Source organism: Salvelinus fontinalis, chromosome 10, assembly GCF_029448725.1.
Source record: "Salvelinus fontinalis isolate EN_2023a chromosome 10, ASM2944872v1, whole genome shotgun sequence".
Classification (NCBI taxonomy): domain Eukaryota; kingdom Metazoa; phylum Chordata; class Actinopteri; order Salmoniformes; family Salmonidae; genus Salvelinus; species Salvelinus fontinalis.
This window is the reverse complement of record NC_074674.1, coordinates 25747670-25763725: the sequence shown is the minus strand read 5'-3', so window position 1 is coordinate 25763725 and position 16056 is coordinate 25747670. Positions and strand designations below refer to the sequence as shown.

Genomic DNA, 16056 nt, shown 5'->3' with positions numbered 1-16056 from the left:
TTCAGAGGTGAATTTGTCAAACCTATCGCAGTGAAAAAAGTTTTTTGTTGTTAGGAGCTCTCCTGAAACAATAGCATGGCATTTTTTCACAGTAATAGCTACTGTAAATTGGACAGTGCAGTTATATTAACAAGAATATAAGCTTTCAGCCGATATAAGACACTTATATGTACCTACATTTGTTGTTTCTCTAAAATCTGCGATCTTGACATTTACAACTGTCCCGTTCAATAGGAAATAGAATTTGTCTAACTTTGATTTGGACCCACCAAAAAATTGTCAAAGACTCCAGCCACCCTCGTCATAGACTGTTCTCTCTGCTACCGCATGGCAAGCGGTACTGGAGCGCCAAGTCTTGGTCCAAGAGACTTTGAAACAGCTTCTACCCCAAAGCCATAGGACTCCTGAACATCTAATCAAATGGCTACCCAGACTATTTGCATTGCCCCCTCCCCCCCTCTATTTTAAGCTGCTGCTACTCTCTGTTATCTATGCCTAGTCACTTTAATAACTCTACTTACATGTACATATTACCTCGACTAACAAGTGCCCCCGCACATTTACTCTGTACCGGTACCCCCTGTATATAGTCTCGCTATTGTTATTTTACTGCTGCTCTTTAATTATTTGTAGCTTTTTTATTTTTTTTATGGTATTTTTTTTAGCTGCATTGTTGGTTAAGGGCTTGTAAGTAAGCTTTTCACTAAGGTCTACTACACCTGTTGTATTTGTCGCATGTGACAAATAACATTTGATTTGATTTGACCAAGAACACACAGACAATCAAAATCCAGTTTCATGTCTTGTTGTAAAGTATTAACTTTTTCTTCTTTGCTTCTGAAGTAAGTGCTCCTTCTCTTGTGCCTCAATTATGAAATACAGTTACCTATGTATGAAGGGTCTCAGAGTAGGAGTGCTGATTTAGGTTCACCTTTGTTTATTAGATCGTAATGAATAATATTAAATGGACAGGGGGGACCTGATCCTAGATCAGCACTCCTACTCTGAGATTCTTGATACATACGGCCCCAGGTTGTCACCTATCCTTAACCCCACACTGCTTTTGCCCTGCCTCATTGATAACTTTCCTGTCTGCTGACTTAGTGCGTGTGCTCTTCCATTCTCCTCTTCAGCCAGCGACCACCAAAACCCATGCCATCATTGAGAGGACCGCCAACTTTGTGTGCCAGCAGGGGGCCCAGTTTGAGATTGTTTTGAAAGCCAAACAGTCTGGCAACTCCCAATTTGACTTCCTGAACTTCGAACACTACCTGAACCCCTACTACAAACACATCCTGAAGGCCATGAAGGAAGGTCGCTACACCCCTGCATCCGACAAGCAGGACTCACAGGGTAAGTAAGTCAGTGGTCAAAGAGGTTAACAAAAAGAGTTAAAATAGAACGTGTTGTAAATAATGTATGGGATACATAGTTTTATACTACAATGCATGTGAAATCTTTGAGAACAGGGGCACAGAATGCATGTTAACAACACAATACATGAACCCGAATTCAGAATGCAAGTACTTGAGACATTAACTATATTCTTTATTCATACTTCAATGTCTTTCTATAGACTCTGATGATTCTGACGATGATGGGGATGGGAACTACCTCCACCCCAGCCTGTTTGCTCCTAAGAAGAGTTCTCGCCTTGAGGAGCTGATGAAGGTAAGCACCAGATCTGTGACTGTCATGGAATTTTGGATCACAGTTATTGGTCAGCCAAATGACTGCGGTCAATGTAATAACCATTCGAATAGCAGAAATAAATAATAATAATATTTTTAAGACAAACATTTTATCCTCTCCTCCGCTCCTGACCGCATGTGCTACCATAGAAATAGAAGTCAATGATGGCATAATGGGTGGACTGGCGCCCATTGCGAGTGTTCCCATAAGAGCAAAGCAGAAAGGAAAAGCAGGATGTGTAACCGTCAGTATGTGCTGTTATTTGTTCATTCAACTCAACTGACATTACAAAAAATACATTCCATTGCATGAGGCATTTTAGTTAAACCACCTAGAGTTGATGTCCGTACCACCACGAAAATCAAATTAGCATAATACAAATATCTCCATCAAAATCCGTCTGTTTAATGCAACCGCTGTGTCAGATTTAAAAAAAACTTTACGGAAAAAGCAGACCATGCAATAATCTGAGACGGCGCTCAGAACAATAGCCAAATTAGCCGCCATGTTGGAGTCAACGAAACCAGAAAATACATGATAAATGTTTCCTTACCTTTGATGAACTTCATCAGAATGCAGTCCTAGGAATCCCAGGTCCACAATAATTGCTTGATTTGTACGATAATGTCCGTTATTTATGTCCAATTAGCTACTTTGGTTAGCGCATTTGGTAAACAATTCCAAAGTCACAAAGCGCGTCCACTATAACGTGATGAAATGTCCAAAAGTTCAATGACAGTCAGTAGAAACATGTCAAACGATGTACTGAATCAATCTTTTGAATGTTGTTAACATACATCTTGAATAACGTTCCAACCGGAGAATTAGATTGACATCAGTTGAGCGTTGGAACGGAGCTGCCTATCACGTGAACGCATGTGGTCAAAGCATGGTCAGCTCGTGGCAGTGGTGACTAATTCCTGTCTCCTCCGGCCCTCCTTCACATTAGAGTCATCAGACAAAGTTCTATTGACTGTTGACATCTAGTGGAAGCCATAGGAAGTGAAAACTCATCCATATCTCGCTGTAATTTCAATGAGAGCTTGGTTGAAAATCTCCCACCCTCAGAAAAAATCCAAATAGGAAGTGGAACTTCTCAGGTTTTTGCCTGCCATATAAGTTCTGTTATACTCACAGACATAATTCAAACAGTTTTAGAAACTTCAGAGTGTTTTCTATCCAATACTAATAATAATATGCAAATATTAGCAACTATGACTGAGGAGCAGGCCGTTTACTCTGGGCACCTCTGTGCACCTTTCATCCAAGCTACTCAATACTGCCCCTGCAGCCATAAGAAGTTAAGCTAGAGAGATCTTTTTTTTAGTTTTTTGCATGGGCTGCGTCTCAATCCACTATATCCACCAATGGCGGACTTTTGCTTATGCGGTGGAAGGTGGCCAAGCTAAAGGTGTGTTTGTCATACCATGAGACATCCCAAAAATCATTCTTCACGAAAACATCTGTAGCTAATATGATCCTACTATGGAAAGGTGAGACTCTTACGAACACGTACAGCGCATTCGGGAAGTATTCAGATCCACGACTTTTTCCCTATTTTGTTACGTTACGCCTTATTCTAGAATGGATTAAACATCTTTTCCCCCTCGTCAATCTACACACAATACCCCATAATGACAAAGCAAGTGGCGCGCTGGTCTAAGTCACTGCATCGCAGTGCTAGATGTGCCACTGGAGATCCTGATTCGAGTCCAGGCTCTGTCGCACTGGGCGCGACCGGGAGACCCATGGGGTTGGCGAACAATTGGCCCAGTGTTGTCCGGGTTAGGGGAGGGTTTGGCTGGCTTGGATGTTCTTGTCCCATCGCACACTAGCGACTCCTGTGGCGGCCCGGGCGCAATTCACGCTGACACGGTTGCCAGGTGTGCAGTGTTTCCTCCGACACATTGGTGCGGCTGGCTTCTGGGTCAAGTGGGCGTTGTGTCAAGAAGCAGTGCGGGTTTTGTTTTCGGAGGATGCACTTCGCCTCTCCCGAGTCCGTACGGGAGTTGCAGTGATAGGACAAGACTGTAACTTCCAATTGGATACCACTAAATTGGGGAGAAAAAGGTGTTCAATCTTGGTCCTCAGACTGGGGTGAAGGTTCACCTTCCAACAGGTCAATGACACTAAACACACAGCCAAGACAACGCAGGAGTGGCTTTGGGACAAATCTCTGAATGTTCTTGAGTGGCCCAGCCAGAGGCTGGACATGAACCTGATCGAACAATTCTCGAGAGACTTTGGATGGGCAGCGTTGCTGCACAGCTATTTTCAATCTGACGGCGTTTGAGAGAATCTGTAGGGAAGAATGGGAGAAACTACCCACTACAGGTGTGCCAAGCTTGTTGTGTCATACCCAAGAATACTCAAGGCTGTAATCACTGCCATAGGTGCTTCAACAAAGTACTGAGTATAGGATCTAAATACTTATGTAAATGTGATATTTAAGTTTTTTTATTTTTTTAATAGAAATTTGCAAAAATGTAAAAAACAGTTCTTGCTTTGTCAGTATGGGGTGTTGTGTGTAGATTGAAGAGGAAAAAAGGTATTTAATCAATTTTAGACTGAATATTTGACAAATGCACTGTATATTGGACACTCCTTAACTATCTTGTCTAGCTATAAAAAATAAAAACCTAGGCCAAGTTCCCCTCTCTCTCTTTTTGATAGACTAAGAACATGACTTGGGGCTTTCATCATTTTATGCATGCATAGCTTTCTCCTGATCAAACAATTTAATGAATCTAACGAGTTCCATCTCAAAAAGTAGTTTGAATAACCTTAAAACGAATGGTAGCCAGGGGTCTAATAATGATAGATGAAAAAATGTACATAGCCAAAAGAAAAATCTAATGACAAGTTTAAGCTTAATAAGAAAGAAATGATCCCTCCATGCAATACTGAAAACCAAATGTTAAAGCTATGAACCGTAGCCTATTTCCCAAATATTCCAATAGCCCAAGAAGGTGTTGTCCTAAAGTTGCTGCTTTCAAAAAGAACAATAATGAAAGTCGGGAGTTTATAGGCATAGGTTATTCTCTATCACAGCCTTACGAGCGATTGAACAAACAATATTAAGAGAGGACGATGAGGCAAGTAAAGCAATTATTAGTTAGTTCTGAAAACGGTGGTTAAAAAAATCATGCAATAATGTGTATCACGTTTTATGAGTAAATAATCACTGTAGGACAGGCCTGGGAAAAGGCGGAATCATGCTCAGATTACATAAAGAATTTGTGATAGTAAAGTTTTGAAAAACGTATTTGTTTTTCAAATTTAAAGCCCAATGAATACTTGCCTTTGTATATTGATTTAACTCCCACCGCTTGTGGGACATTTATTTTGTAGGCACGTATAAATAACATCTGCAGGAGGACAGACAGTGACTGACAGGCTGACACACGTCACAGTTACAAATAGTAGCTAGCTAGAAATTGTGCAAAAATTCGTTTTTCAAAGAAAAGGAAAGTAGACCATGAATGTAGGCTGTTCGAGCAAGAGTGGACAACAAAATATTTATTTATTGAGGTATCAGGGAAAGCTTAGTGTACAAAAAGGTCATCACTGTCTTGAAAGACTACAACTTGTCTTGACACTCCCAGACGAAGCATGCAGAGAATTATGGGAATGTATTCTGGGCAGAGGGCAAATGCATCGGAACAGTTGCTTTCTCAGTTGCAAAAGGTCATGCAGATCTCCCCTACCACACACACGTGAGATGGCTGAGTTTGGGGAAGAGCTTAAAAGGGTGTGGGAGTTGGAGATTGCTGAGGTTTTGCAAATTAAAGGAAAATATGTGGATTTCCCTCAACTGCAAGATAAAGAATGGTTGGCTGAATTTTGCCTTCATCATGGCCCTCATGAATGAACTGAATTCCAGTCTGATGCAGTGATTGGAGAACTATTTAAAACAATATCACTGACGAGGTTCTATGCATCTCTCGACAAAAAAAACTTTCCAAAGATTAGGAGTCTTGCTCAGAAAGATGTTTGTACTGTTTGGGTCAACCTATGTATGTGAACAGACATTTTCAGTGATGAAATATAGCAAGTCAAGGCAAAGATCATCTCTTACTGACTCTAACTTAGCAATTCTGTGCATTGCGAAGTCAGAAACTATACCTGACTTCACTGCTCTAGTCAGACGCTTCACTCCTCACACTGATTGAGGTTTTTAAATGTAATGTTGAGCACTCTCTCTTTCTTGTTTTTTTGTGCATACCTGTTGATGAGTTCTGTCCGTGGTGCTGAATGCACAGTGTACTTTTCCCTCTGTGTAGTTCATTGCATGTTGAATAATGAAAATACCTACCAAAAGGAGAAAATTAATGTGGTTTATTTCTGTGCATGTAAAATAAGTAGCATATCTGGATGTGATTTACAGTAGATATATCTGTCAACACAGTCATACACATGATGTATAATCCTGTAATATTATTCTGGCCCGCGATGGCAAAAATATTTTCTAATGTGGCCCTCCATGGAAAATAATTGCCCAGGCCTGCGATAGGACAAAGGTTGACATCGCCCAACCCTAGCTGAGATAATTGGATATGAGAAGGCATTATTGTGAAAAGCACTTGAAGTCTCCACCATATTGCTTTGGTCTGTCTTATTTAGACATAGTTATCTTGGCTTTGAAGGGAATAAAGAAACCATAAAACTAAGGAATTAGTTCATCTCTTGGCCTTTCTAGAGCAATTACCTCCCATCCATACGGGCTTTGCCCGTTCAAGCCAACCCACAATTTGTCTAATGGCTTATACTGTATTTTTTTTTATAGGGTTTGACCATTTGCTAATTACGCCCGTGGTTAGGTTTTTAATGTTCAAAAGCCCATGGACTTTTGAATTAATCACACATTACTGTTAAGTTGTTGTATTCAACAGCATAATTGGGCCTGATTTCAAAGTGTGTCTCACTTCAAAGTGCTTAGATTTTTGTGGTTGAGGATGAGCTACCATCAAGTCTTTTTCTCCTCATCTCTTGATTTAATATTCTGTATGTTTAATCACTGTCACTTGTTGTAATTCCGAGTGAATCGCACAGAATAAATGAAGAGATAAAAGGCTCTTAAATAAACCAATGTGATCAGATTTTCGTCCCAAATTTAAAAAGGGCTCAATCCTTTAAACATACTTTTAATTTTTTCCCCCATTTTACTTTAATACCTGAAAATCAAGAGTCCCATCTTTCCTTTAGATCTTTTGAAGTCTGTTCTTTTAAATGATTTTGATAACTTGTATGTCAACTCTTATTGCACACACATGGCTAGAAACACCTGTATATATCATCAGTATACATGTTTATATATTATTCAATTAGTATATTAGTCCAAACGTCATGCTAAATGAGTTGTAATAAGTAGGTCATAACACGACACAGAAATGTATCAGCTAGTTAGAACCATTAGTCTGTCTTGCGTTGTTGTCCTTTCCATCGGCCAGAGGTGTCTCAGTTTCACCGCTATAGCTTCCTATTGTTGGGGCCGGTTACCTAGTGGTTCAGAGCGTTGGGCCAGTAACTGGAAGGTCAATGGTTCAACTCCCCGAGCCGACTAGGTGAAAGATCTGTCTATGTGCCCCTTGAGCAAGGCACTTAACCCTAATTGTTCCTGTAAGTTGCTTTGGATAAGAGTGTCTGGTAAATGACTCAAATGTAATTCTTTGGGGTTATGCTGACAAGTAGTTCTAGGCCTTTTAACCAAATCTATTTGTGTTGTAGCCCCTCCAAGTCATGGACCCAGACCATCCACTGGCAGCGCTGATCCGGAAAACTCAGCAGGAACGTAACGGAGCCGCTGCTGCTGCAGCCGCCATCATGGCAACCAAGCCAGAGGAATTACCCGCAGAGCCAGCTGTGCCCGCCACACCCGCAGAGTACATCGCTGACCGTGAGTACAGTTTCTCATTTCTGAGAGTCGAACTGGGAAACTGTGAAATCCAATATCTGAGGAGCATTCATATTAGCGCCGAGGGAGCCTCTTCATTTCAATTTAGTCCTGGTCCACTTCATTTCTCTCCCCATTTTTTTTTATTTCCCTCTCAATGCAAGCTCAGTCTCTCAGACAGGCAGAGTGGCACTAAATTGTTTAGTATTGAGCACTGAACTCCTAGAGGCAAAAAGAACTGTCCACTTGTTAGAATTCTCAATGTTTAACAAACGTTGCCGTTAATATCAGATTAGAGTCTCTAGGAGGAAAGGTACATTGAATTAGCCTAGCGGTAAACATATATGTCGGACACAGGCACATGTTCCAATTGTAGCCATGGAGGTGACCTTGCAGCTCATAATGGAAAAGCTCATTAACATGGTCTCCTGTAGGCCCGTGACACTGCTGAAACGTCCTCTTTCAGGAGGTCAATTCCAGAAAGCATTTACATTTACGGCATTTAGCAGACATTCTTATCCAGAGCGATTTACAGGAGCAATTAGGATTAAGTGCTTTTCTCAAAGGCACATGGACAGATTTTTCATCTTGTTGACTCAGGGATTCGAACCACCACTAGGCTACCTACCGCCCTTCACCTTCAAAGCCTTTGAGAACTGTTCAGCAAAGACTGAATCCAGGAGTGATTTTCACCACTTGACCCTAAGGGATTGTGAGTATTTAAAGGTTCTTAACAGTTCTCAAAGTCTCCAAGAAGGTATTTTCTTTACACGTTTCTTGTCCTTGAATTTGTGCCTAGTTCATTTTCGGATCTGCAGTGAGCTGTTGGTTTGGACGCGCTGACAAACTGTGTTCTCCTTGCTCTTCGTTGACGGCAGTGTTGCTGTTTGTTTTGCTCTGAACGCCGGTGGATAGAATCCAAAGTTGCTTTTCTGGCAGCTCCACAGATGTTTGCTTCCTCTAAATGCAGACATCATTTCCACTTGCTTTTCTGTTTTCTTCTGGCTGACACACACACACACACACACACACACACACACACACACACACACACACACACACACACACACACACACACACACACACACACACACACACACACACTCTGCCAGCCTAGGAAAGAGCAGCTACGTAAAACGACCAGCTCTCTCTCGCTTGACCCAAACACTTGAAGACGTACACTGTTATTTAGCTCGTGCACAGTTTATCCTAAGGAACACGCACAAGAACACTCTTAACTTTAACTCACTGCATGACTGTACTGTTCCTCCAGCAAATCTAGTGCAGAAATTGCAACGTCACAGAATCACTAGTCTCTTGGGGCCATTCACATACTTTCCGAGGCTACAGAATCTCCATCTAATTTCTAGGTTTCTTTAAACCTTAGCAGTTTTCTCTCTACTGTCTGCATTAGTTCTAGGTGATGGATGGTGAAGGTGCTGGGCGTGATATGGAGTGCCAGGCTAACTCTAAACGGCCTTGAGAGATGTTCCTCGCAATTTGACTCCTTATTTCCCAGGGTCAACCCTGTCTTCCCTCTTTGTCTGGTGCTTGGGAGAGACGGCTCAAGCTGAGTGAGCTGATTTGTCTTAATTAGCTGGACTGGAAGAGCTCCACTGGTTTGCTGTGGTAGGAGAGAGAGAAAAAGAGACATCGATGCCACAGCACCGCACAGCAGCACAGACATGGATTTTTAATGCGCTGGCTTACGGCGACAAGATGATCATTTTGGAGAGATTTTGCTCCCGTAGATCCGACTTTTATTTCTGTGTATGGCGCTGGTTCTCTGAGAGAATCCCTGTAAACAGACTGGAGAGGATCAAAGGCACCAGAGGAATATCCTCCAGTTTCTGCCAATGACTAGCGTATTGAATGAGAATTAGGCAAGAGGGGTTTAGAAGCGTGCAGCATTGCAGCACCTTGAATTCATTATAACTTTGCTAGCTCTTCAACGGGACAATTGGGCCTAGTTGCTATTGGGCCGAATGTTTTGTGGCGTCATCTGACCTCAAACAACCACTTATTCCCTTCTATTCCTCTGGTCTATTGTAATACATTTACCCATCATAATACAAGCACATTCTACATTCCAATACAGTGAACGAGGAGCATATTAGATAATTTGCATCATCACTGAAGACAACTCTTCCTAGAAATGTAGAGAAGCTGTCAAGACTGCACTAGGGGACTGGGCTTTTCTATATTGAGACTGGGCTATTCTTTCTGTCCTGTTGGGTGACATGCATCCCATTCTCTCTTGACCTCAGAGGCCCAGATGAGGTGATGCAGCCTACTGTTACACCCTGTTAGTTTAACAGTCCACAGACAAGCATCTCACAACACTGCAGTGTACATCCATCCACAATGACTCACCAACACTCCTCCTCAAAGCAGTCCGTCCACTTATCCGTTTCACGCACCTCGCCTGTGCTCATTGGCCACGACCGATCCGTGTGTGACACTTACAAATTCATTAATGCAATTTATTTATCCTATAGACAGTTATGAAGGGGGACCTTTGAACTCTGATTGTGTAGCACAGGGAAGCTGGCTGCTACCAATGAATGTTTTTCCTGCTGAGCAACCCTTCTGGCCATGGATCGTTATGCATTCATAAAGTGGGCTGTTTTATTACCAAGCAGAATCCCTCCCTTGTTCTCTGGCCGACCTTTAGTTTTGCCCTAGAGACCAGCATATAGCACAGGGACGGAGTTAAAGTTATTCTATTCTATCACCCCGTGTTTGGATTGCAATCCCAGGTTCAGTGTTGTAAGCACCTCCCCAGACACTTAGCTCGTCTGATGGGTATTGATTGAAGACTGGCTTCTTGAACCCCAGCTATCTGGAGGAGAGGTGTTTGTGCTCATGGGGCTGTGCTCAAGATGCTCCCTATGAAAATGTATTAGTTTTTGGAGTGGCTGGAGAAGGAGCAGAACTTTAACGTCTTCTAAAGTTCCAAAGCAAAAAAAATAATATATTTTTAACTGACTTGAGACAGAAACACAAGGCTTGATAGAATGCTGTAAGGTTGAGGTGGCGGGAGGCAGAGGTGCTGTCTTGGCTCTCAGTGGTGTTGAGGTTAGTGGTTAGAGAAAGCCCAGTGGACGAGGATGGATGTGCTGTAACTGCTTTCAGAGCAGCAGCTCCCCTGCTTAATCCTGCTTTCAAACACTCCAGTCAAATCCTACAGCACTTACAACAGAGCAGCACAGACATGGCCTTCTGCAGTCCTCCCCTGTCTTTGACTCTCTGTCTCGTGTGTGTGTGTGTGTGTGTGTGCGCGCGCGTGTGTGTCAGGGTTTCCATTAGCCGGTAAATATATATATATATATATTTAGAGAAGAAGAAAAATCCCATTGCGAAATAATTCTTTTTAACCTATTCATGGTTGGAAATACGTTTTGACCAGTCATGCTTATCGGTCTATGGGTTAAATTGGCCCGTGTGTTTATTCGTGATGTATGTTATTTATTACACGCATACAGATACAGAGCCTTTGAGCTGAAAATCTGTCAGAAAGTGCTTTTATAAGCCCAATCATTGCACAACAATTCTAAATGCAATTGTGTGTTAAAAATCGTTTTTTTGAACATGATTAAGAGCTACAATTTTTATTTCTCAGCTGGTAATTGAAGCGCCCTTCCCATTGGCCATTTAAATGCATAGGCAACGGAAGGCAGGCTTCATCAGCACGTCACACACCACTTTGCAATGAGCTGGAGGCAGTATGCATTTTGAAAACATATAGCTACTTAATTGTTTGAAACCTGAATGTTTTACTACATATTATGAGGCAAGTTTTACCTTTCGTCAAAGCTGCCTAGGCAAAATCCGACTATATCCGTGGAGGCAATTATTTTATAAAGACTTCCATATGCCAATGAAGCCAGTAGCCTATTTCTCTTGTTTTCTATTGGTTTTCAACTTTCTTTCATTGCCCGGTAGCCAAATGTTCATTTGTGCGTAGACTACTGCATTGTGAGCGTTGCTGCGCTAATAATGTTAAGAGTAATAGTTTGTCAAAATGTTAAAGTGAATGTTCTGATCTGTAGAATAGGTCAACTTTTGTACTATGGGGATAGTAGATTGACATTGGCTCGTAGGTGGCGTGTCCATAAGGCTAGGGGAAGCTTTCCCTAAGTAAATGTAATTAAAATGCCAACATTAAATAGCCTAATTAGCCTACTCCTTCAAAATAGGCTACTAAAGCACGATTTGTCCACAGAGGATCATTAGCTTCCTCTAGCCTTAAAAAAATAATAATTGTGCATTGTTTTAAATTGCATCACCTACTGTCGGAGGGCAAGGCCGTACGCACACGACAAATACCAAGTAGATGATTGTTGAGTTGCGATTGTCAGTGAAAAGCACAGGGGCCCAGCCAGGCATATCGCAATATTTAAAAATTATATTACGTGAAAACATGGTTTGGAAAGCAAATAACTATTAGTTTAAAGAGAAGACAATGAAAAGACTCAAATCTGTCTTTTACTTATCAAAATCATTGTTTGGTCATTGTCACTTAAGTTTTGTTTTCGGACCATTTCTTCCACCAGTTTAGATGGACGTCTTATTCGATGTGTCTCCCCTTCCTAGAGGCCTATTATATAGGCAACATTGTTTTTATTGATCTGTTTGTCTGTGTCAGCAGAGTAGGATACCTAGTCATTAGTTTTATTTAAAAAGATTATGCTAATGTCTCCAGTCAAATGAATTGCATTAAATGTTTTTTTCCCGTGCAAAGAAAGAAGCGTATCTGATGCAGCCTATAGCCCAGGCCTCTACGTTATACGCACTCAGCCATGCATTGAACATTTCACATTTTTTTGTGAACAGGGATTGAGTTATATTATTAGCTTAAATGATGACTATCCAATCTATTATCCCGGAGCATGAGTACAGGACATTACAAGGCTGCATCCTACCGTTCCACGACAGCTGCCGAGCGCTGACACTGTCGTAGTCTTTCTCGGAACTGCTGAAAAAAATTGATTTTTAAAGAAATGATTCTAGCTCTGAAAGATTCCAGAAAGCGGGCAGTTATTTCATGCCCGGTACCATCGTTGGGCTGCGGCTGTGAAAGATTCAGCAGGCTACTTGCATTACACCTGGCTAACAGACTACTGTATCTCTGTTGGCATAACTTTTATATATCACTTTGACACCTTTTGGAAACAGAAGATGCACTTCAGGAATGATGGAGTCCATCCAAATCATCTTGGCTCCTGGACCATGTCCATGCATTTCAAGGCTACCTTGAGACAATGACTTATCAGTTACCCGAGCCATGCTCAGATAACCCCTACCATTATGTCGCTTAGTTATCGTAGTGCTTCTGCAGATGTACGTTGTCCCAGAAGTGTTGGCAGTCATAATGTAAGTAATCACATTTTTGTCCCTCTAAGTCCTCTGAATGCCTCTGTCAATCCTAGAGCTATCATATGCAGTAATCATGCACCTATGAACCTGAGTTTTACTGAGTCGGTTTGTCCTAGTAGGAAGTCCACTTTGTGCAGCTCACCCTGCACTATCAGCGCAAACATAAATATCACTGTCATGTCTACCCTTTTGATATGCCTCCCTGTAAAGCAATAAAAACAATCAAGAATCCCAGAAAAGTGCAAAAAAATGTCCACATTAACATGTAGCCTAAGAAACAAGGTTCATGAAATCGATAACTTGCTAGTAACAGAACATTAATATACTGGCTCTCTCTGAAACTCACTTCGATATAACCTTTGACGCAGTGGTAGCAATACATGGTTTCAACATCTTCAGAAGAGACAGAAATGCCAATGGTGGAGATTTTGCAGTTGATGTTCAGTCATATTTCTGTAAAGCTTAGAGAGGATGTCATGTCAAATGCTGTTGAAGTAATATGGCTACAGGTTCACCTGCCTCACCTAAAGCCCATTCTGGTGGGAAGCTGCTATAGACCACCTAGTGCTAACAGTCAGTATCTGGATAATATGTGTGAAATGCTTGACAATGTATGTGATGTCAACAGAGGTATATATTCTGGGTGACCTAAATATTGACTGGCTTTCATCAAGCTAGCCACTCAAGAAAAAGCTTCAAACCTACCAGGTTATTGCCAAACAGCACAGGAATGAAATCACCATGTATTGATCCAATCTTTACTAATGCTGCCGAAATCTGCTCTTAAGCAAAAATCCAAATCCATCAGATGTGGTGATCATAATAGAGTGGCCATATCTAGGAAAACCAAAGTTCCAAAGGCTGGGCCTAATATAGTGTATAACAGGTCATACAATACTTTTTGGAGTGATTCCTATGTTGAAGATGTAAAGAATATTTGCTGGTCTGTGGTGTGTAATGACGAGCAACCAGATGCTGCACTTGACACATTTATGAAATCGTTTATTCCAGTTACTAATAAGCATACACCCATTAAGGGTGAGGCAAAAGGGATGGCAAATACGTTTGGCTGCACAGCCGATTGTCAAACATACTGGAAATTGAGAAATCATGTGACTGACCTGAACAAAAAGAAGACACTGTACTATGAAACCAAGACAAATTATATAAAGAATCATAGTAACATGCTTTGGAGCACCTTCAATAAAATTTTGGGCAAAAAGGCGAACTCCGCTCCATCATTCATTGAGTCAGATGGCTCATTCATCACAAAACCCACTGATATTGCCAACTGCACTAATGATTTTTTTTCACTGGCAAGATTAGCACATTTAGGCATAACATGCCAACAACAAATTCTGAACCTACACATCCATGCATAACTGACCAAATTATGAAATCCTAGCATTGTCATTTTTTTATTCCAGAAAGTGAGTGTGGAAGAGGTAAAAAAATTATATATTGTTGTCTATCAACAATGACAAGCCACCTGTGTCTGACAACATGGATGGAAAATTACTGAGGATGATAGCATACGATATTGCCACTCATATTTGCCATCTCTTTAATCTTAGCCAGCATTAAAGTGTGTGCCCTCAGACCTGGAGGGAAGCAAAAGTAATTTCGCTACCCAAGAATAGCTCAACAGCTGCCCAATCAGCCTGTTACCAACCCTTAGTAAACTTTGGGGAAAAATTGTGTTTTACCAGATACAATGCTATTTCACAAACTAACAACTTATTTTCAGCACGCTTATAGGGAAGGGCATTTAACATGTACGGCACTTACACAAATGACTGATTGGCTGAGAGAAATGTATAATACAAATATTGTGGGAGCTGTTTTGTTAGACTTCAGTGCATCTTTTTACATTATCAATCCTATTCTGCTGCTGGAAAAACATATGTGTTATGACTTTATATCCCCTGCTATGCGTTGAGAGCTAACTGTCTAACAGAACACAGAGGGTGTTCTTTAATGGAAGCCTCTCCAACACAATCCAGGCAGTCAGGCATTCAGGGTAGCTGTCTAGGCCCCTTACTTTTTCCAATCTTTACTAATGACCTGCCACTTGCTCTGAGTAAAGCCTGTGCATCTATGTATGCTGATGACTCAACACTATACATGTCAGCTACCATCGCAAGTGAAATCAATGCCTCCATCATTCTGAAAAGGAAGAAGTTTGGAAACAGCAAGCCTCTTCCTAGAGCTGGCCGCCCGGTCAAACTGAGCAACCGGGGGAGAAGGGCCTTGGTCAGGGGGGTGATCAATAACCCGATGGTCACTCTGACAGAGCTCCAGAGTTTCTCTGTGGAGATAGGAGAACCTTCCAGAAGGACAAACATCTCTGCAGCACTTCATCACTCAGGCCATTATGGTAGTGTTGCAAGACAGAAGCCACTCCTCAGTAAAAGGCAAATGATAGCCCACTTAGGGTTTGCCTAAGGACTCTCAGACCATGAGAAACAAGATTCTTTGGTCTGGTGAAACCAAGATTGAACTCTTTGGCCTGAATGACAAGCGTCACGTTTGGAGGAAACCTGGCACCATCTCAACGATGAAGCATAGTGGTGGCAGCATCAGGCTGTGGGGATGTTTTTCAGCGGCAGGGACTGAGAGAATAGTCAGGATTGGGGAAAAGATGAATGGAGCAAAGTACAGAGATCCTTGATGAAAATCTGCTCCAGAGCACTCAGGACCTCAGACTGGGGCGAAGGTTTATTTTCCAACAGGACAATGACCCTAAGCACACAGCCAAGACAACGCATGAGTGGCTTCAGGACAAGTCTCAATGTCCTTGAGTGGCCTAGCCAGAGCTTGAACCCGATCGAACATCTTTGGAGAGACATGAAAATAGCTGTGCAGTGATGCTCCCCATGCACCCTGACAGAGTTGAGAGGATCTGGAGAGAAGAATGGGATAAACTCCCAAAATACTGGTGTGCCAAGCTTTTAGAGTCATACCCATACAATTTCATCCTTTTTAGAATAAGGCTGTAATGTAACAAAATATGGAAAAAGTCAAGCAGGCTGAATACTTTTCAAAATTGCCTAAATTTTACTGGACCCCAGGAAGAGGCAGCAGCTAATGTG

At 41.7% G+C, this 16056-nt stretch overlaps 1 protein-coding gene across 2 annotated transcripts in view; it reads left to right on the top strand.

The window, feature by feature from the left end:
- Nucleotides 1–16056, top strand: part of LOC129863876 (splicing factor, suppressor of white-apricot homolog) — a 154563-nt gene that overhangs the window by 11786 nt on the left and 126721 nt on the right. For both annotated transcript variants that reach the window (XM_055936230.1, XM_055936229.1), the window contains exons 5-7: nt 1134–1353; nt 1577–1671; nt 7420–7588. In XM_055936230.1, coding sequence (XP_055792205.1) covers nt 1134–1353; nt 1577–1671; nt 7420–7588 — 484 coding nt within the window. The remainder of the gene's footprint in view (nt 1–1133; nt 1354–1576; nt 1672–7419; nt 7589–16056) is intronic.